This window comes from Gymnodraco acuticeps, unplaced genomic scaffold (assembly GCF_902827175.1).
Source record: "Gymnodraco acuticeps unplaced genomic scaffold, fGymAcu1.1, whole genome shotgun sequence".
NCBI lineage: Eukaryota > Metazoa > Chordata > Actinopteri > Perciformes > Bathydraconidae > Gymnodraco > Gymnodraco acuticeps.
Window position 1 is genome coordinate 83019 of NW_022991693.1, and position 21982 is coordinate 105000.

General features: G+C 40.8%; 2 protein-coding genes across 5 annotated transcripts in view; one reads left to right on the plus strand and one right to left on the minus strand.

Annotated features, from left to right (window-relative positions):
- Positions 1-133: 133 nt before the first annotated feature.
- Positions 134-6516, minus strand: LOC117534558 (vasoactive intestinal polypeptide receptor). Its single transcript, XM_034198786.1, has 14 exons — positions 6358-6516; positions 6200-6287; positions 5685-5798; positions 5189-5295; positions 4775-4875; positions 4560-4692; positions 3849-4002; positions 3441-3501; positions 3285-3354; positions 2391-2482; positions 1620-1758; positions 1145-1186; positions 959-1072; positions 134-590 (listed from the first exon to the last, which is right to left on the minus strand). Exons 1-14 carry the CDS (start codon positions 6397-6399, stop codon positions 537-539), a joined length of 1311 nt encoding a protein of 436 aa, XP_034054677.1. The 5' UTR covers positions 6400-6516; the 3' UTR covers positions 134-536.
- Positions 6517-6906: 390 nt separating this feature from the next.
- Positions 6907-21982, plus strand: part of cfap221 (cilia and flagella associated protein 221) — a 17791-nt gene continuing 2715 nt past the window's right edge. Inside the window, exons 1-22 of one of the 4 annotated variants that reach the window (XM_034198776.1) lie at positions 6907-7043; positions 8109-8285; positions 8366-8466; positions 9322-9408; positions 9507-9602; positions 10044-10144; positions 10328-10431; positions 11205-11364; positions 13095-13218; positions 13440-13566; positions 13734-13845; positions 14213-14300; positions 16581-16670; positions 17880-17975; positions 18413-18500; positions 18755-18834; positions 19418-19498; positions 19644-19745; positions 19830-19973; positions 20163-20248; positions 20434-20512; positions 20741-20841. In XM_034198776.1, the coding sequence (XP_034054667.1) occupies positions 8156-8285; positions 8366-8466; positions 9322-9408; positions 9507-9602; positions 10044-10144; positions 10328-10431; positions 11205-11364; positions 13095-13218; positions 13440-13566; positions 13734-13845; positions 14213-14300; positions 16581-16670; positions 17880-17975; positions 18413-18500; positions 18755-18834; positions 19418-19498; positions 19644-19745; positions 19830-19973; positions 20163-20248; positions 20434-20512; positions 20741-20841 (2177 nt within the window). In that variant the 5' untranslated portion in view covers positions 6907-7043; positions 8109-8155. Of the gene's footprint in view, positions 7044-7535; positions 7674-8108; positions 8286-8365; positions 8467-9321; positions 9409-9506; positions 9603-10043; positions 10145-10327; positions 10432-11204; positions 11365-13094; positions 13219-13439; positions 13567-13733; positions 13846-14212; positions 14301-16580; positions 16671-17879; positions 17976-18412; positions 18501-18754; positions 18835-19417; positions 19499-19643; positions 19746-19829; positions 19974-20162; positions 20249-20433; positions 20513-20740; positions 20842-21982 lie in introns of those variants that run through there. The other 3 variants (XM_034198775.1, XM_034198778.1, XM_034198779.1) reach the window with 3 other exon arrangements.

The window sequence follows — 21982 nt, forward strand, 5'->3', positions numbered from 1 at the left end:
AGGAAACTAACTCATGAAGGCAGGGTAACAGAAGTGTACTCTTTGAGGTCAAAATGACTGTTTTTGTCAAAGGAGTCTGGTGGATTTGAAGAAAGGGCTCTCTGAAAACAAGGTAAATCTCACAATATTCAAAATATCGACACGTACAATGAAGCTTGAATTACTTTTAAGTTGGTCTTTCTTTTATATGTCTTAATATAAGTTTGCTTAGCTACAGTGCTGATATTATTGTCTATTTCTGCAGACTGCAACCCTCTGTAGTAACACACTGACTATGGATAACAACCCCAGTTAAAAAAGCATCCACATTATCTCTTGAATGGTCATACATTGGTATTTCAAGACAAATTAAGTTTGATACTACTAACTGGGCCTCCTTAGTGCGTTCTACATCCTTATGTCTTCAAATAAAATCAGTCCAGGCATCAGAAACCCTCCCTCTACAGTCGTGTCCTGATCGACTCTCAGCTAAGCTGATCCAGGATCAATCAGGTGTCGCTGGGTGGAGAGAGGAAACGAGCGGATTTGAGCTGAAGTCACATCTCCACGGTGTCCACGGGGCCAGCGGGGGGGCAGGGCAGCAGGGAGACCTGAGAGAAGACAAGAAGTACTTTATTGATCCCAAGTTGGGAAATGCTTGTGTTGCAGCAGCATCAAAAGACATGGCATTATACAATACAAATTAAAAGACTAGAAATACAAATGTCAAAAAGTCAACATCTCAATAGCAATAAAATAGCATTAAAGTTGAATTAGAAATGTACAGTGACAACATATGAAGCAGGATATTATATAAGATGAGATGGCTTTATTAATCCCCGTGGGGAGATGTAGTGGTTTAACAGCAACAGGGTAAGGATGAAAATCAGGACAGCACAGATTAAGCCGAGAGTTCTCTTCCGGCCAGAGGTGATTTGTTGTACCAATCAATAAAGTACCGATCGATGTATCTACCTACCTGTGTGTGGGGGGAGCCGCTGTGGCTGATGGAGCCGTGGTGCTGCCTCCTCCTGCTGGGGAGGTGCTGGGTCAGCCTCCACCTCCTCCACCTCCTCTGGATCTCATGCTGAACCTGGAGGAAACACGATCAATAACAGGTAGGTCGCTCCTTTTGCAGATGTTTCAGTTTGAATGAAGGCCTTACCTCCCCGTTCATGAAGCAGTAGAGCACCGAGACCACAAAGCCCTTAAACAGAGGAGATTTGGTGAGTTGTTTTCTTCAGCAAAAGACATTACACAATTGTATAACCCCCCAGAATAAACTAATTAAGTAAATACAACACATTCTAAATAAAAAAACATTAATAACATACAAAAAAATACATATGATAGTAAGCAATAATTCGAAATAGAAAACTCAAAGCAACATACGTTAAATGTAAATGGATGTGTGAAATTGTCCAAACAATATATAAAATGTCATTATAAAACCTGCAATATACCCTCGTGAAGCTTAATTGTTCTTCTGCTATTGTGATTGTGAAAAGGTGTCAATAGTATGTTACAAAGCTGGTCGACAAGAAGCTACATCTCATCCAATCATATCTGGCATGCTAATTGACAAGGTTGTGAGTTGAATGTTCTCATTGCTGTTCTTCTCATGAATGAACCGAGTGTACCTGAGTGGAGGACAGAGCCAGCTCTGCAAAGGTCCAGATCTGAAACACGGAGCTGCTGACTTCCACAGGTAGGAACACAAACAGTATGTAGTGCAGACCGAACAGAGCCACCAGGAAGAAGGTGGATTTGATCAGCCTCCTGAAAGAAAAATAAAGTATGTTTTACGCTAATTAATAATACAAATACGTTTCCAGGCATCTACCTTTTGAATCATGTCTTAGATTTACTTTCTGTCCTTGTGCGTGCACTTTTAATCAAATAGACACAATCTTATGTTATATTATGCAAAATACCACTCCTCAAATACACTGCTTTTCCCCTAGTAAACTAATAGTGTAATCAGCTTTAGATAAAGTATGGCTATACAAGGTAAGTACTTAAGTAAGTATACTTGGTAAGGCAAAGCAAGTTTATTTATATAGCACATTTCAACACAAGGCAATTCAAAGTGCTTTACAAAAAGACATTAAGAGACATTATGAAATGACATTTAAAAACACTCGATACATGAATAAAAGTTACAGATACACACATCTGAAATGTTTAGGTCTCTCAATCAATGCTCACTTTTTAGCAGAAATAGTTTTCTGTGACCTCAGGCCTTTCTACTTTCTTGTTTAACTTATCCTTTAGTTATTTCAAGTGTTTCATGCTAAACGAACCCCCCTTTGGAAAATGATAATCTGACCCCATGGTACCTTTTAGTTTTCGCCGAAACTATTATTTTTAAATGCACATAGTTAAGTTTACCTTGTCTTTCTAGTACTCACTTATACTGGCTGAATTCATTCCTCTGTGCATCTGGCATCCTGAGCTTGTTCACCAGGATCCTCAAAATGCCCAAGAAAAAGACGAGGTTCATCTGGAATTATTAAAAGACGATTGTTATCATGTGTGTGGAATACTTTGGCCTTTTAAGAAATAAATGTTTAGCTTTCTTTGCAAATAGGCACCGTCTTCATTAATCTTAGTCAAAATACCATTCCTCAAATACACTGTTTTTTCCTATGTCAACAAATGAAGCTTAGCGCAAGTTCAGACAGGAAGACCTATCACTCCGTATTGCACGTCATGGCAATACTCGCTCCCTGCACTAAATGACAGGGAGCGCCACTCCTCAGCTAACCTATTACTCCCCTCCATTTACAAGCCTAATTATCGCACCTGTTAATCCCTCTATATGTGCTCTCCCCTTTCCTATCAGCTGTCAACGCGCAACCCTCCTCCACCCCTTCGCCTTCTGCTTCCAACTCAGGGCCAAGCTTAACCTTCTCCCTTCCAACCAGACCTAACCACTTATCACCACCACCAGTGTCTAGACCCAGGGGGGTTCATCGGAAACGGTTCTTCCCTTCCCGAATGATATCCTACAAAACCTGGGCCTAATCGCCAAACACCATTTCATTCACTTGTTATAAACTGTCATCATTATGTTTCATTTATATAATGTGACCGATAATAAATATATATTCCATACATCACGTCTCTCCTGATTGAACTGCTGTCCTCAACTTTATTGATCCCACTCATATATGTTTATATTCTGAAAATGAAGCAATTCTCATCTCAAATGTGTGTACTCCCCAAAACCTGGAACTACTATTATATTACTACTAATTTGAAAGACGTTTTAACAGAGAATGAAATGCAAGTAAAGTTTTTACAGATATAGTCAGAAGAACTGGCACTCGGAGTATCCACCAAATCCACTCATGCCTCCTGGTTTCCCAACAGCTGTGGCGATAAAATAAGAAATACAATCATATCATTTGATAACGACAAAACAAATGAATGAGTGATTCCATTTTAACCCCACGTACCCTTCGTCTTCATAAAAGTACTTTGCACATCCCCAGGAGACGATGACAATCAGAGGTAAACCTAAGGGATGAATTATTATGTGTTTATTTCAACAAGGACCATGCATGCAAATAGATTCATCTCAGAAAAGAGAAGAGAGCTAAAGTAGGTACATAACAATCAACACACACTCCAAACATTGCATAATATCTATCACACAGACAATTATAAAACATGATTTAAGTACAGGTCAATAAAATAATACCCAGTACAGTTAAAATATAATATTACAATACAGTTAAAATGGAAAAACTCAGATTACAGTGTAATTAATGTTGGCATGACTGGTTGCTATAATAATACAAATGAATAAATAGTCAATGTGAATACAGCTATATTGAGTTGATTGATGTGATCATGTGACCTACCCCAGCTCAGGACGATGTACCAGGCCAGGTGTTTCTTCAGGGAGAAGAAGGAGCGGCTCACCAGAGTAAACAGGAAGTGACCCTCCGCCAGAAGCCAGCTGTAGTTGGCCAGAATGGAGTAGTTGGAAAACATCAGCACCACCTTACACACCACCTGCCGCACAGGAAAGGTGTGTGAAAACACTCTCACCTTCCTGTATAATGTAGGACAGGGGTGTCCAAATGCGGAAGCCATTTTGAATCGGCCATCAGCAAATTCTAAAAGTATAATGGAGTATGGCCCACACATGAAACTTGCGCTTGTCTTGTATTGTGCTTCTTCAATATAGATGAAAGCCGATATCACACAGTATTCATGTGTTAAAAAGCCCACTTTTCAAACAAACCAGTCAGTTAAAGTCAAATCTAAGTGATAAGAAAAAAGCCCAATAACTTCTTTGTATATCACGCTTGAAATAAACCCTTCATATTTCCCCTAATTATAAGCAATCTGAGGCTAAGGAATGAGCTGTAACAAAATAAATGAAACCCTATAGAGAGCTGTGAAAGCATGTTCAAGTATTAAGCATAATTTACCTTCATTTTATTAATTTTGCTAACTTAACATATGAGGCAATATATCTCTACTGAGTGGCCCAGCCCTTTGTATATTTTTCTGTATGAGGCCCTCGGTGAAAAAAGTTTGGACACCCCAGATGTAGGAGATGGTACCGGGTAGGCGTCACAGTGGTAGAGCTCCTCATTGTGAAACAGCAGGGAGTCTCTGATGAAGATGAAGATGGCTCTCAGGATGAAGGAGACAAACAGCTGGATGTGAATGTGGTTCCTGGTGCAGTGCAGCTTTCTGAAGGAACGGTAACACTCACAGTTTCAGGATAACACTTTTCTGGTTGAAGAAAGGATGAAGATATTCAGATGTTTCTCACCTGAACAGACAGAAGATGGTGACGGCGATGGAGAGGGAGATGAGGGAGAGGGCGTATCCCACCGTGTACATGGTCTTCACGTAGGAGAAATACGAATGGGACTGAACAAGGAGAAAACATCACTTTGTCATGTCTTTCTTATACAGAAATGTACCTTTAAATGTGGGCAGTCTAATGTTCAAAGAGAGAGAGTTCTTGAGGGCATCAGGTGTTAAATTAATATTGTTTATTTCAAGAGTTTGGGCATATCATTTTGGTAAACAGGGGTCTTAACTTTTCAATTCAGTTTCAGGCAGATCTGTTCCTAACACCGATGAAACTGAAACCCTGTTATTCTGAGCCAGTTAAAATGTACAAGTAGTGGCCTATTTGCTTCATAACTAACACACTGTGTAAATATTAGTTTCTACCAACCTCTCCAAGGAAGTGGAGAGTCTCATTGAAGGTGTAGCCGCATGCGTCTTCATGTGGGACCAGAGGGTCCGTCCAGCCACTGGCCGTGCAGTTACGATGCACTTTAGCTGCAAAAGAGCATACACATATTCATCATTACTGTTGTCTGAAAGGGAATATGTGCCTGACAGAAGAAGAAATATGTCCTGTGTTGCAAACTTGGATTTACTGGAAAGTGAAAAGCTTTACACATTACCTCTTCATAAACGTCAGATACATTATCATGAAATCTATCATCATCTTTTAACACATACTTAGCACTCTAGTGTGTCCCTAACCAAACAGTCAGCAGCCATAAAATCCTTGTGCACATAGAGACGTTGAGAGGGAAAAGGAAAATGTGAGTTCTTTATGAAAACAGATCAGCTTTTTGGTAAATAATTAACCAGTTCACCGATATGGGATAGATAGTGTGTGTGTGTGTGTGTGTGTGTGTGTGTGTGTGTGTGTGTCTCACCCTCCGAGCTGAAAAACTCTGGACACGGCTGAGAGACGGTTTCTCCGAGAGAAGCAGGAGGCCAGCAGTTCAGCTCATCCCACATTCCCTTACAGTGTACACTGATATTGTTTTCTTCATAGTTGGAACAGAAATGACATTTTTTTTGCTGCAATTCAATACAAACAAGTCAATAATAAGAATGAATCCATATAGACGGAATATATTGGTACATGTGATGTGTTTTTTTTGCAGAGTTGAAACACTGCAAAACCTCAAATTCTGGATGCATCTGGATCATTTAGTGTACAATACATTCTGCCTAATGTAAGGATGAGATGTCAGGGTGCCTTTTGTTTTGTGACCACTGGGTGTCACCGAAACATTGCTTCACATTTCTATAAATTAAAAAGTGCTTTATTTAGAGATTTTATTTATTCCAGAGATAAACATTATTTCAATGGAAAACAGCCTACTTAACTACAATATGTTTTATGAGATACAAGTGTAACATGCGTACAACGAATGTAACTCACCTGTTTGTTGTGTCAAAAGCAGCAGATCTGTCAGGCACGTATCCTCCTCTTTCATTAGATTAACATGAGGAAGACACCAGGATGACGCCTACAATAAAGGTATACTAGTTAACTTAATCTTAACATATATAGATTCAAACACACTTTTATATTCTCACCTGGGGTAACAGTAGCACTCCAATAAGTCCAACTTTTGTCATTCTCTCTGGCAGGTTCCTTTTTTCAATCAAGATAGGGACCTACATCCAAACATTAAGCCTCATATCTGATTAGAATGAAAGGCAAGCATCCTGCTGGCAGCAGATATATGATATCAAACATAGGTCTACTCAGTGTCGATAATTATGCACAGTTCTCCTCAGGACAATGTGATACTCGACCATCAAGGTAGCTGTAATGAAAAGTCAACTGGAAGTTATGACTTTCAAAATAAAGTTTTAATTCATGGGCACGTTACTTTTATACTTTCATAATGTGTAACAACGTTAACATATAGTAACAGGGCGTAACTTCATTAAAATGTGGATCAACAGAATATATTTCCACTGTATACATCCAAACAAATATTAAAATAATATACATATTAGCCGTCTATGCTTTTATTTTGAAAGCAAAGTTTCCGTTATTCGGTCTTATTTTTTGGCATTGACTTCCTTTGGGGGCAAATCGGCTTCGCCCACAGGCCGTTAGTCCCGCCCCCTTCAGAACACGAGGGTCTCTATGGCAACATCAGTGTTTGAGGGTGGAGGTTGGTTTCCTTCAAAATGTTTGTTTTGTGAAAAATAGACGGAATATATTGGTTTTAAAATCAAGAGCTTCATGCAAACCCTCGCCTAAAACGTAAGTAAGTTCTGAAGTGACATTGTTCATAATGTTTTTTGAATGAGAAGCGGTTAAAAGTCTTGCTATGCAGCTTTGAAATTAACGCTAGCATGAGTTTGAGTGGTTAAATTAAGCTAACAGGTGACCACAGGTAAGCTAACGCTAATCATTGTATTTTTTTAATTTAACTTTTCACAAGGAGTTTTGTTTATGTGGTTTGTTTGTGAAGCACTTTGAGTTATCTTTGTGTATCAAAAGTGCTATATTAAAAAGTTTGAATTGATAACTAAAAAATACTTAGCGGTACAAAAATATAATTTACTGTTGTTTAATAATAATAATAATTTCAATTTTATATAGCTCCTTTCACGTTTAAGACTTATAAGTGATGCAAATACCGTGCGTTTATGACGTTTATGACCACTTAACCTTTAATATTTAATACTTTGCAGCTCTATGCTTTTATATTTTCTCAGGTGTCGCCAATTTCTTTAATTATCTTTGAGATGTATCGTCACCTGATTGGTGCACCTGTGATGAATTCATCTGATTGGAGGAGGCACACACCTGGTGCACAGCTCACTGTACATATCTGGGAATTAAGGCTTACAAATAATACATATATCTGCTGCGTTGAAGTTTTCCAAGCACGGTCAGTAATTAGCTCCATCTAATTCTAGGGAAAGACGTGGCTCACTCACCAACCAAAACACATGTTTATCCAATGAGTGGCCGGTCAAATCATAACAAAATAAAAGTGTTTGTGTATGAGAGGGGGAGACAAATTGTCAGTATTTACCTTTTAGGAAAAACATTTGTTGCATTTAGCATAAGGCTCCAACAAAGTAACATGATTCAAAAATAAGGGGTGTTAATGGATTACTGTATACAGTAGGACGGGATGTGATGCCCCCCTCGTGCATGCTTTTTGCATCTTAATGTCAGAAAGTATATTCAGTTCTGTCATTAACACACATAATGACCCGCTGTCCTTCCATGTCTTTCCTCTTGTATTCAGATTATTTATTCATAGCTTTACCAACATAATATTGCCCAACAATCTGGTGTCTCCTTGTCTGTCCTCCAGCCTTCTGTCATTTCTCTCATGAGGAGCCAGGCCTGACCTCTTGCAGGATGGAGGTGGTCCTCTCTGGCCCCCAGAAACTGCCGGAGCCCCTCAGGAGGGGGACCCCTGTGCCTCTGAGCCAGCTGGTGGAGGAGAGCAGGAGCAAAGCAAACGCTCCCAATCATCTTCTCGAATCAAGTACGTATTAAAAAGCCTGCATTCAAGGAAATGTCCTGTTGCTAAAAAGCATTTCACTAATTACTTGTTCCCTCTTATAGAAATCTATGCCAAACTGAAAAGCAACAGCCTGATCCAAGCAGAGCCCGCAGAGCTTCACTTCAGTGGGTTTGAGCTGGGGAAGGATTACGTAAAGATCCTGGTGAGGAAAATACACACTCCCATTCACAGGCTACATTGAACAGCTCATTTACAGATTGTAAGTGATTTAAATGTATATATATATTGATATGTTAGTGAATAGTTGAGTTCTTTTTTTCAAAAGGGGCCGCTCCTTTAGAGGCAGTGTTGGGTGCATTTACAGAGCTGGTTATGATATTAACTCGACACAGAAAGACTGTAATCACATTCTTCTTACAGTACTCCTGTCAGCTTAGAAACCAACACTCAAGAGTACCGCGGGTTCTCAACCGGCCCTAAAGAGACACTCAGAGAGCATCGTAGAGATCAAGATGTACCAGTGCAATAATCAGGACGTAGTTATATGCATCCTCATGTTTGAAGCACTTGGTGACTGATGTGTGGACGATAGCCTGGGTCAGGGAGAAGTGGAAGTCTGTGCAGTTTGGTGCAACGTTTGTGCTTGATGGATGGTGTTATGGTTTTTCCAAGCCTTTGTACTCTTTGTAGCTGAATGCATACAGGACATATAGCAGGACATATAGCAGGACGTAGATATTGGTGTTATGACAAGACGTCTCTTTAAGTTGTGTTTTAGCTAAATGTTTTTCCGGCATTTATTCTATCTGTCTACATAACTTGTTTTGCTCCCTACAAATGTGTTTCATGTCACCCCTTCTCACGCCCATGCATCAACAAGTATAACGTTTGGATGATTTAATTTGGTCTAGCTTCAATTGAATGGGCACTGATTGTACCTCATATGTTCGTGAGGAAGCCCTGTAGAATGGATGTAAACACCAAGAAAATGGAAATGGTTTTTCTCTAGTGCACATGATTGGATGGGAATGAATAATTATTTTCTCTCCTCCCTCAGAAACTAATCAACATCTCATCTGAAGTTATGAATATTCATGTCATACCCACTCAAACCAAGCACTTCCAAACAACTTACACTAAAAAGGTATGTTTTTTCATTACAAATGGCTGACCTGAATGACTCCACTCAGCCATTAGTGTTGTTTCTTATGATTCAACCCGTTCCATCTGTGTTCCTTCAAGTATCGACTCATCCCGGGCCTCGCCTACACACTGAGGGTCAGGCTGTGTCCCGACGAGTGGCGCTACTTCTATGACTGCATTCGAGTTCACTGCAAGGTGAGGATCCAGATGTTTGTGCACCACTGAGGGCGCTTTCATCTTTACACTTTAGGCATTAAGTAAAAGCTGTACATCACAGCGATCCTCAAATAACTTCAAAGCAAACAACTAACTAATAATAATCTATTTGTAGATCGAAAATTGGGGGGAAATGTCCAAGATCATGTCTCCAAATTGTCTTGTGTCTCCAAGTTATTCATTTTAATATGATTGTGCATAAAATAGCATCTCCAAAATCTCTATCTGTAGTTTTTGCATCAAAAAATACTAATTTAGAAAATGTTCTCCTGTCAATCAACTGTTTCAGCTCTAGTTGTTTTATTATTTGGTGAAACATCCCCATGTTTACTTTGAGACCTCTCTTATCGGTCTTATCTCTATACACTGTCTCCTGTTTTCTCTTTCTTGTGCATTCAACCCACCCACACCCGTTCTAAGGGGGAGGAGAACCTGTTAATTCCAGTTCATGCTTACCCTGTCATCGATGACCTGTGCATCCCTCCTCACATCGACCTGTCAGCCGTGCCACTTGGAAACAGGTGTGTGCGTACGCCGTACAGTTTGTGTGTTCTTCATCGGACTGTTTCCTGACCTCCCATCTGCCCCCGGGCTGGCCTGTCTCTTCCTATCCTTCCATACAGCTGCCCAGGCTTCCATTCACCCTTTGGTGTCAGATCATAACAAAAATATCCTCATCTCTTTTGTTCCCCACCTGTCTCTAGTGTTTGCCAGGCTATTCCTCTGAGATGCAGCTGCCCCATCGACTTTGAGTTCCAGGTGCAAGTTATCCAGCCCCACGAGGCCTTCTCCATCCAGCCCCTCACAGGTAGGGACTTATCAAATATATATACCTTCGATGTTCCCTCACTGTGTTAAGCGTATACAGATGACTGAAAGTTAGCCTTGGTATAAAAGTGATACACATATTTGCAGATTTCAAGACTATATAAAAAATGAATCTATGAAGCTATTTTTCTATCATTACAATTCCTACGAAAACCTTTTAAAGACGAGGAGGCCACACTTTAACCAACACCTGTGAAATCATTTACACCCTTTTGTTTGTCTTTTAAGGCAAATAATATGGCCTTCTGCATGTTTTCCCTTTATCTAGCAGGGGATGTGGATCTGTGGTTCTCATGTAGCACACCAGCCATTGTAAAGCAGGTGTGCTGTGTTTTCTCAGACCTTGGACTGGTTGTGTATTAAACAAGTCGCCACAGAGTTTGAAGGATGCTTGTAGTTTCCACACAGCGACACGAAGCAGTATTGAAGGTCTGGGAAGCATCATAACACACGGCGGAAAGCAGCACTTAGGATTTGAAATACAGCTGGAGGTTTACCTAAGTACAAACCTGGAGTGGGAAGAACGGATACAAACGAGTTTCTTATTTTGGATGTCCTTTTTTTATCCTCTGTCCTCTCTACACACAATAAACCGTAACACATCACTTACAGCCTAAGTACATGCAATACAAGGCGTGAATCCATTATGTTTAGCTAACTAGTTACAGCACACTCTGAATGGCAACAGGTTGTGTTCATGTTATGAAAATGAGTGTCACAAGCACCCCTATTGTCTTCTCTTTGCCCCTCCAGGTGTGATACCAGCCAATGGTGAAGAGAATATCATGGTGACCTTCAGTCCTTTCCAATACAAGACTTGTCAGGTCACCTTCCAGCTGATCATCTCTCAGTTCAACAGCAGACCCTTCCTCTGCACCGTCAGTGGCAGCTGCACCCCTCACTTGGCCCTCAGGTAAAACCAGCCGTTGATCTTTATTTGTCGAATTGCTTAATACTATAAAATGAATGAATGGTACAAAACAGATTTGAGGTGTTCTTCATGGTTTCCCCGCTGCACTACATTGATGGGACAGTATCTCCTTAATTACAAAAAGACCTATTCTTAGATGTGGAGGTTTTTATAAATATAGATATGTTTTGGGAGTTGCAGAGTGTTGTACTCATTAGCTGTAGATATGACTGCCTTCCCTACGATGTAACAGTGATACAGTAAGAGGATCAACAATGCATCCTTGATTTTTTTTTTGGTGAACTTTCCCCTTAAAGGCGCACACGGATATTTACATCGGCTGAACAGGATCCAGCAGAATATATTTGTTTAAGGGGTGGTAATGTGTTTTTCTTGTTGTTTTTTCTCTTTGTTATCATATGTGACATTTCATACTCTAACTGTTGAGTTCACACCCTCTCCTGGGTTTTATCTTCAAGTACAATCAGACAGAACTTCAGTAACACCACTTATGTGTTCTATAGAACAGTATAGAAATATGTTATGTCCTCTGTTCTTCCCCATGGAGCTTCATTTAGTCTGGATAAACATCACAAATCCTGACTGATAGTATAACAATGATTAGATGGAGCCTTTTCGTTCTCCTCACGCTGTCCAGTAATGACCACAGCTTTCAGGTTGTTCGTGCAAGTAATTACTAAACTAGGTGGTCCATTTAGAGCCAGAGAAAATAGGCTTGTGTGCTGATTACAACTTCCCATTAGTTGTTTTTTCCAGCCAGTGTAGAACCTAATGTTTAACTGTGTTCCCATGAGAAAGATGGTGCCATCCATCACACAGCAGCGGCTCCATCCAGCGCACTGTCTTGGTGTTATCTCGGCCGAAAGTTAATAATTCATGAAAATAGCTTGGTAGCTGCTGCAGTGAAATCAAGATGGATATGCCTCCCGATGAATGTTTGCCGTATAAAGCATTCTCCCTCTGTGTGTTGTTCCCCGCCGTGGAACTAATAAAAGATATTTGCAATTGAAAGATTAAAATAATAATTGCAAGAGCCAGTGTTTTTCCAGCTAGAACCAAACGCTCGCTGCTTAGTGTTGCTGCCCGGCTTATCTTGTGTACAATAAACACATCCCTCAAATCACTATGTTGCATCAATCTAATCAATCTTATGTCCTGCAATAAGCGCTTATATAAACGTAGTAAATCTTTGTGACGCGTTAAATGTTGACACTGTTTCAGAGAAGTGTCGAATCAGCCATTAAACACCGCGGTCATAGATACTGCTGAATGTGTCTTTCTAATTAATATCCGCCACCACAAAAAATGACAGCTGGAGAAATGTAAATATAATGAAAATGAATGATCTGGCTTCTGACCTCGTTGCTCTGCCTCCCTGCCGTCCCGCACTGCCCATATATCATCGTATAAACACCCTATTTAGAGCCATTCTCTCTGCTACGAGAACAGATCCTGGACCTCTAAACAAAAATGAACCAATTACCGTGCCGCCACCACCTCTCCACTCTTAAGTTTTCCTCCTTCCACTGTTTATTCATTCAGATGTTCCTTCTAGCAACCTCAAATTAGCAGCAAACACGTCCCTTGCATTCAAATCCGTGTTCTCTATTCATGAGTCTGTTCTCGCCCCTTACTAATGTGTGCAATTCCAACATAATTAAAACGTTACTTCATTAGGCGTCCTTTTCCGTTCTCTTTTCTCTGCATGATAGTGAGTTGGGAAAGAAGGCGGGTCATGGGGATGCAGTTCGATACACAGGACCTTCACCTGTCACTCAAGTGCCCCGTCAAAGTAAAACCAAACTCAGGTCGACTAAGGAGGCTGACAAATCAAAGGTAGTGTGTGAGATGTGTTTAGTTATGTACCTCTATTCATTTAGTTTAGATAAGGAGACAGAATCCCCAATATCAGACTGGGAAGGTTTGTAGTTTTGGTTCCTCCTTTGCCTTTGTCCTATCTAATAATTCGAAACAAACCAATCTCTCTTACGGTTGTGTACTGCTGATCCTTTCTGGCTGTGGCATGTTGCCTTTCATTTCATGCTGTTTGTTTCAAGACACTGAGAGATCAAGCGAGTGTTCAGGCTGCACTGAAGCCTCCGGTAGATGTCTGCACTCCTGCAGGCGTGGCAAAGATGCTGATCATAGACACTGATAAACTCAGCTCTAAAGACCTGAAGGAAGGTACATGAAACCCAATGATTGTAATCTTTTTGATGCATTTCCTCTCAGAAAAGCTGTATTATTGTCCTGTTCTATTCTGCCTTTGCACAGTATGGTGAATCAGGTCAATTGCAATACAGAAAATACACATATAACAAAGTATGTGTCTGGTTGTCCCCTCACTTCAGCCATATCGTGTGGCAGCATGGCTGGTCTGCAGAACAGGCAGATGAAGGAAGCCCTCTTCAGGAAAAAGGTTCAACAACACGTGAAGGAGGAGCAGGCCAACCACGTCAGATGGTGAATACATTGACATTTACATTGAAATCCCTGTGAATGGTTAAAGTGGTTCTTATGCACTAACTCAAGTTAAAGAAGCTTAACAGAGTCTACAAGTGATAGCAAGTTGTAGGAGAGGATGCTATTTTTGGTTTTGCATTATGCTGGAGAGATTCGAGGGAGAGAAATCGATTCAGAAAGTGTCTTGTTTTAGATGAAGTGTTTGTGAAAAGATTGTTTATTCCCTCAACATTTTCTAAACTGGAAAGAAAAGCCAATTGAAGTTAAGACGCACCTCACATGTACTTTTTAGATTTCTTTCCAGTTGCATATGTGTCTTTAAAAAGTTATCTTTGATGTTTTTTCCTGTTTATTTGTTATTTCAAAGGCAAGTTCGTGTTGGTAAGGACCCGGTGTCGGAGCACAGCAGGAGGCAGATAGCGGAGGAGAGAGAGATTGCGCTGCATGAATACATGGTGAGAACTTCCCCTTAATTATGGACTCAGATAAACAGCCTGCCGATTGATATTCTTACAGCAGGTCGTTTAATGGAACAGTCTAATGTCGATCAGGGGTCAAACGCGGTAAAGAATTGTGACAAATGTGGAGCCAATTACTATACTTTACCTCAATTCAACTTAGGGCATAAACATAGCGACCACCTTTTAATATATCTAGCAAAATATTAGAAAACGTTGTCAACTAGAAAGTACATTAACAGGACCAAAATACATATAAGCAAGTCCCACGGTGTCATTTAAAAAGAGAAATGTATATCTGTGTCACTCTTTACCTTATGTAAGAAATGTTTTCATTGGCTCAAATACAAGACCTTTACTCTCTATACCTTGTTGGAAAGTGTAATCGCCAGAATTATAGTTTTGCAGTATTCCTTTTGAATTACCGCGACTAAAATACCGGAAGTGCTGCTTTTAGCTAATCAACACATGCATAGCCAATGTTCTTCAGTAGCTTTATTAGATGTTGTTTCATGCTTTTATGCTGCGTGTGTGACGCTTTATTGAGTCACAGTGGAAATGTGCAGCCTCAGCCAAAGTCACATCACTTCTGAAATATGGGTCTATGCGTGTGTGTGTGTTTTCTCAAAAAGTTATTTGAATAGTGAGCACTTAACAGCACTTCCTCCCCTCTCCTCTCCACCTGCACTGTTTATAATACACACACACACACACACACACACACACACACACACACACACACACACACACACACACACACACACACACACACACACACACACACACACACACACACACACACACACACACACACACACACACACACACACACACACACACATTCACAGCCCTCTTTGGAGTTTTATAGATGCTCTGTGGTTTTTATGATCGGAGCTAGTACCTTGTTCTTTATATCCTCTGTGGAATCTGGACTGCAGACCAGACCTAGAATAACTCAACAGAGAAGATGTCCTCCTGTGTTTGCATTACAGCTTCGTGGCTTTATCTAATTATTCTGCGATACCTTGATATATCATGGCCTGTCACAATAATTGACTCAGTGTATGATACATTGACATGACCCCCATCAATTGTACATTATCAAGTAATGGATCCCCAGCTTCGTTGTGGGGACATGTCGGCTTTAGGCTACATAAAAGAGGATTTGCCATCTTAATTATAGCTAATATATATATTGTTTTTTTTGTTACGGTCCTAACCATTAAGAAAATGTATTTGCAGGATATAGCCTGTTCAGTAATAGAATTGTGAGGGATGAAACCCTCTTTAATGGTCTCACATGCAGAGCACACAGCGCACACAGTGACATGTGTTCTCTGCTTTTAACCCATCCTAGAACCAGGAGTCTAGTACTAGGAGCCAGCTATTGTACAGCGCCCGGGGAGCAATGGGAGTGAGGGGGGAAGGGGGATGTACGGTGTCTTGCTCAAGGACAGGGTGAACTGGGACTTCTCCAAGTAGCAGTCCACACTCCATATTTTAGGTCTGGTCGGGGACTTGAACCGGCGACCCTACAGCTCCCAGTCCAAGACTTGCACCTACTGACTGACTGCCGGACAAAAGTGTCTCTGCATTTGACCCACCCTAGTGTTAGGAGCCATTATGAACGGCGCCCGGGGAGCAGTGTAGGGAACGGTGCTTTGCTCAGGGACACCTCGGTAGCACTTGGTCTGGTGACCTTCCAGTTGCCAAGCCAAGTCCCGATGGACTTCGCCACCACCGCCCACCAAAGAGGAATACATCTTTAGATCTGTGACAAAGTTTAAACATTTACTTAAGTGCAATTTCTGGTAACAGAGCCTGAGAGTAAATGTACTTTATGCTCCTGGTTTTGTTTGGTTATTATGTACATCATTTACATTATTTAGAATATTTAAATATGTTTCTCACGTTCCAATTCTTATGTCTGAACAGAATTAATGGTGTACTTTATTTATTATATTATTATTATATCATGGCATAAAATGGTCTTAAAATAACAAAACCCATGCTCCACAGGATTAGTTGTCATGGTTACTTTAGTAGATAATTAAGATTTCCGACAAACCCCATCAAGCGTATTTCTTCCTGTGACAAAGACACTGTTATCTCTTACTAAAGAGATTAAACATGTTGAAATGTTATTTTTCCGTCGGCTTCGCAGCATCGGTCATCTCCAGAGCAAAAATAGAAATCTACTTCATGCTTTTAAACCAACATGTTCGACAGCAGATTGCTTGCCAATTCCTCTCCAGCATGATAACTGATTTGTTGCAGGTGAAAAGGGGAGATGAGAGGCGGGAGGAAGGCTTCGCTGCTGGACGACCTGAACTCTCCTCCAGACGACTGCTCTGTGCAGCAGGACAGGTCTGCTCTGTATCACTCACTCTCTTCATGCAGCTTCTGATACAGTGGGACTCAGCGACTCCCCTGGTTGAGCAAGCTGTTTTTAAATAGATCTTTCTATCATCACTAGATTAATGACCACTCATTTCATGTTGACAGCCCTCCATCATGAGTGAGCCCTGTGACAGCATTCATTTCTGGGGGGGTGATGGATGTCTTGAAATGTAACAGTTTTTGCAAGCCTGTGTCAAACTATCTAAATACACTGTTATTGTAATTTCTGTCAAAATCTGAAACTTAGCTTGATACAGCTCTCCTGAGTCATAACACATCTAATTCATATCATAGGAAAACCACTTCAATTGAGCTTACATGAAGAACATGCTATATTTATTTGTACAATAAAGTACAGCAGTCAATCCTACGTTAACACACTTTGATGTTTCTGTAACTCAGACATCTATAAACACATTTGTTTTTTAACCTGCTACAAAAAAACAGTTCATGCCACATCCATTTTATTTGCCTGTTATGGGAGAAATGCTGATTTACGTTGCCAGCATTTCATTTTAAAGACAATGTTGTGCCAATATCATCGTGGAGCCACCATGTAAATACTCAGGGTGTCCGCGGGGTCTTAAAAAGTTTTACAAGTTGATAAATCAATTTAGCGAAAATGAAGGCTATTAAAAAGTATTAACGGGCATTTTCCAAGGTGTTACATTTTGTAGCTTGTTTTCAATAAGTAGATAAATGGTCCAAAGAGGTTGTATTCTACAGTCTGCCTGAATGTAATCATTGCGTAGGTGTGTAGTGTGATTCTGTGTAGTTTATTGATGGCATCCCGTTGGGTTTGACGTCATCTGAACAGGACATCACACGCTCACTGCTTGATAGCGCGGAGGTCCGTTTACGCCGGTTGTTAAGCAACATCGTTATGGGGAAATGCAAGTCTGCGTCCAAATGGTTGGAAGATAAGGAGGAAGGACAATCAATACTGTGTATAGTCAATGTGAGGTGAAGTGTGTCGCCAAGGTAACCGGTTAAAACTCAAAGTGGCGATGAGGTCTTAAAATGTCTGACATCTGACTTCAGGATTCCTGCATAGACCCTGATTCTGTACATCTGACTTCCTCGTTAACCACTGAGACCTCATGGAACTTCCCTTTTTATACGTGCTCCATGTAAATGCCAAATGAAAGTCAATAAATGTGTGTGTACCCTCTCCAGGCCAGCGAGGGAGCCCCGTCCTTCCAGTTCTTCTGCAGCTTTCAGTGGGATCTGAGGAGACGAGCCCTCAGTCTTTTCCAGCAGGCGGCCCGCAAGGTGCACTCACATCCCAGCACATGTGTAAAATGCTCACATGCATATTCATTGGCTTTAATGCACAGACTGGTCACGCCAACACACTTCCCTCTTCCCTCAGGAGGGGGCTGCTGTCCCTGTCCCTTTAGGTCAACCATGTGTAAATTCCTCCCACTAAATGCATAATATTATTTACGGTAAAGTCAACTTTCCTGGGAACATAAAGTGCCTTCCAGTGAACGCAGAATCATCTGACATGGCCTCTTAAAGTCACAGGACAAGCATACAATTTAAAGGTCTTTTTTTTTATCGTGGAGAAGTTAGTTTTTGCTAATTTTGTGTTTCTTCTTTTTAGGGCAACAAGGGTTCACTGTCCTCTTGTTGTTTGTGTGCCACTGAGTTTGATTTATTATACTTATTTAAAGCAATAACACCCTGAACTCTTCTCTACCTTTCAGACGGTGATTCGATGCCGCATGGACCGGAGACTGAGCTGTTTGAAGAAACTCTGCAGAACGATGAAGAACTCGCCCTTGGCAAAGAAAGGTTTTGATTACCCTCTAATCTCCTCATTCAGAAGTAATCTCATTAAGCCATGTCACAAAAGCATTGCTTAATTGAATTCATTCCTGCAGGAAAAATTGAGATCTCCTCTGGTTATTATGAGCTTTTTAGAACACACAGTACATGCAGGGCCAAAGGGACGGGGCTATTTATGGTGCTGAGGACATTTACATTACATTTGTCACTGACCATAACGATCAGAAGAATTCAATTACGACCTGTTTGTTTTTTTTCAGTCGAGGAGGACAGGACGTTTGATCTGAAGATCTCACCCGACAGGATCTTTCCGTTTTCTTTCCCCGTTTTCTCTGCATTGGTGAGTTCATTATATATCTGGAATCTATGACGTCCTTCCTGCAGATTACAGGTTGTTAGTTCTGTTTAAAATATACTTAATCAATGTCGCGGCCTGTCAAAACAAAAGCTTAAACCACTTCTTTGCAAATCGCTCTGTCTTGTTAAAGCTATTGAAATAAAATACTAAATTACCTTAATGGGTTCTGACATATGGAAGAATGAGACTCCCTGAAAAGTGTGTGGTCTAGTGCGTTGGTGTTCGGATCAGGGGGGTACAGGTTCAACCCCCACTGCTGTCAGCATGTCGTTGTGTCGACACTTCACCCCAAATTGCTCCTGTGGGGATTGCCCACAGTATTCAGTGTGTAAGTCGCTTTGGATAAAAGCGTCTAACAAGTGCGGTCTGGCAATCGTCCTGCACAAGAAACCATTTTCATTCATTATTGCCCTTGAAAGATGTCTTTGATCTCGATGTGGAATCAGAAAGGAAGCTCAGTTTCCCGCACTTTGATAAAGTCTCTAATTTCCCCGATGCCCCGGGGAGATAAGGCCTCAGTGTTCAATCGAACAAATAATGCCATTTGTCTCCTTGATGTTTCCAGTCTCGCAGTAATCTGGTCGAAGTGCCCGTGGATCCCATCGATGTTACTGTGACGACACATGTTCCTTTCTTCAAGCTTCAAGTGGGTGTTTACTGCAGATATGTACCCAGCAGCAGCGGGGGGGGGGGGGGGAACCACCTAAATACCTGTATTTTAATAAAAAAAATAAAAAACCTGATTATTAATATCAATCATATTATTGTATTGGTTTTGTTTGTTTCTACAGGTTCCACAGCACTATAAGCTCATGGGCTACAGACCTGTGTCAGCCTGGGAGGCGTTTAACTCGTACATCCCAACCTCTCTGGCCAGACCACTTCGCACTGCGGTAAATCTGCAGCACCTGGACCAAAACATGCAGATTCCACCATATTAGAGAAAGATTGATTTATCTCTTCACTCATCTACCTAGAAAGAGCCGGTGCTGAATGAGTCTGGCGCTGTGGAGGCATGGGGGGATCAGCAGAAGGATGAGGCAGAGGAGGCTGTCTGTTTCTCCTTCAGCGCCCCTGAAGCTCTGCTCACACCTTTTCCAGCAAACCCACTCAGAATCTTTGTAAGACCATGTATCTTTAATATGCATCTGCTCAAAAATATCTAAAAATGAAATGGCCCCTCTTTCTGTTGTGTACAATTTACATTTCTTCTGGTTAAGAGACCCCTAGTCAAATACTTACATATTGTGTTTAACCCAGAGACTGAAATAGGATATCAATACATAATGTGATATGTGTTTGTGTTGTAGAACCCAGCTCCAGGCCTGCAGGCGTACAAACCCACCCCCAAATATCTGGAGACTGACCTGGAGTTCCACCTCTGCCCTCTGCCCAGGTAACACTCAGTGAATACATGTGTACGGTTTTATCGAGTTAAAGTGGACCTATCATGCTATATGTGAACAATATATTGTTCACATATAGCATGATAGGTCCACTTTAAAGTAAGTAGGTGTTCTTTGAGCTGACATTTAGCGATATATTGTTCCCACTCACTCGGAAAGTGCTTTCTGTGTTTAGGTATCCCATCCCTGAGAGCAGCAGGTGTGGCAGAGGGACGCAAACCCCAAACACTCAGAAGAAGCATCTGGACCGCAAGGTCATTTTTTTCAGAGACTTATGAACAACACTTTAGCTGCACACATTAAGGGAGGCATTCACTAACGAGATATGTGTCTTAAAGAAAGTTGAAGAACATTTCATTTGATTAAAAAACCTCAAACTAGAAATGAAAGAAAACGGGACATTAGATACATCTCTAGTTCATCTGTTTTCAATCTTATTTAACTGATCCTAATGTGGCTAATCTTTTCCTTACCAACAACAGGAAGGGATCGCTGGCTTCATGACATGGAAGGATTTAGATTCGATCACCTCAAAGGGTCTGTCCAGCCAGCCGTCTCCCAGCAGTGACTTCGCCCATCGCAGGTAGGACAGAACGTATTCTCTTGTTTCTCTTCATCCTCACAGAACCACCCAGAACTCACCACGAGGTACTTCCCACATAAACTGGAGAAGCTCTAAGACAATTGTGGGATGAAAACGTCCTAGTACATGTTTACATAACTTGAGTAGAGAGGGGCTGTGTTTCACTTCCGCTGTATCTTTTCAGTCCGTGGAAGAATTTGAACTCATGACCTTGTGGTCGCATGACTTCACTCTACTGAAGCATGTTGACCTTACAGTTGTTTTTACGCTCCATGAGAACGTGCATTCATGAGGGATTGCAGTCGAAAGTGAGCAATAACTTCACTGTACTGGAAATTCCTTTTATAAAGTTTGAATTGAATGCTAAGTGAGCTCAGAGATCCCTGTTTCTTTCCTGTTGCATCAATAAGTGAGCTCTTGATCCATAGCTGGTATCTGTAGATCTTCTGGGACCTTTCACAAGCCGCTTACATGTGAATGACTTGTAAGACATAGGATCAGGTTGCTGGTTTAACAAGTGGTCACTTATACTGTAGTAGACGTTTATATTCATAGTAAATATTTATCCTGACAAATTGCCAAGAGGCTTGTGTATTAATATTTAATGTGTTGGCATGCCATTCATCACGCAGTATTACGTAGAGATGACTTCCTGCAGTATTTGTTTCCCTCATGGCAGTTATCGTTTAGCATTTCAAGCATTGGTTCTGATTCGACATAGCTTTCTTTGATTTTTTTACTTGAAATATATCTTCATTTGCTCTTTAGTTCTCCTTTTGTGAAATATCCCATACAGTTGTAGAAATCTCTTGAGTGTTGAAGTTATTTTCTCACTCGACTCTGATTTTATAATTCTCACTTGATTGCTAATGTCCACGTTTCAGTAGTTTTGGATTGAAGCGTTGACTCTACTGGTGATCAGTTCTACTTAAATGGTATGGAAATAAGAATTGAAAGCTTGTGCTGTAAACTCTCTCCTTGCTGTTGAACACCTACAGTGAAACGCTTACAGAATCTAGGTCATATGTAGGCAGACTGTCTTGTGAGATGATGACTTATTCAGTCGTTAACCTAAATGGACGGTGAATAAATGATGATATTTTGATGTCAAGTATTACTGAAGGCTGCATGGTATCGTCCC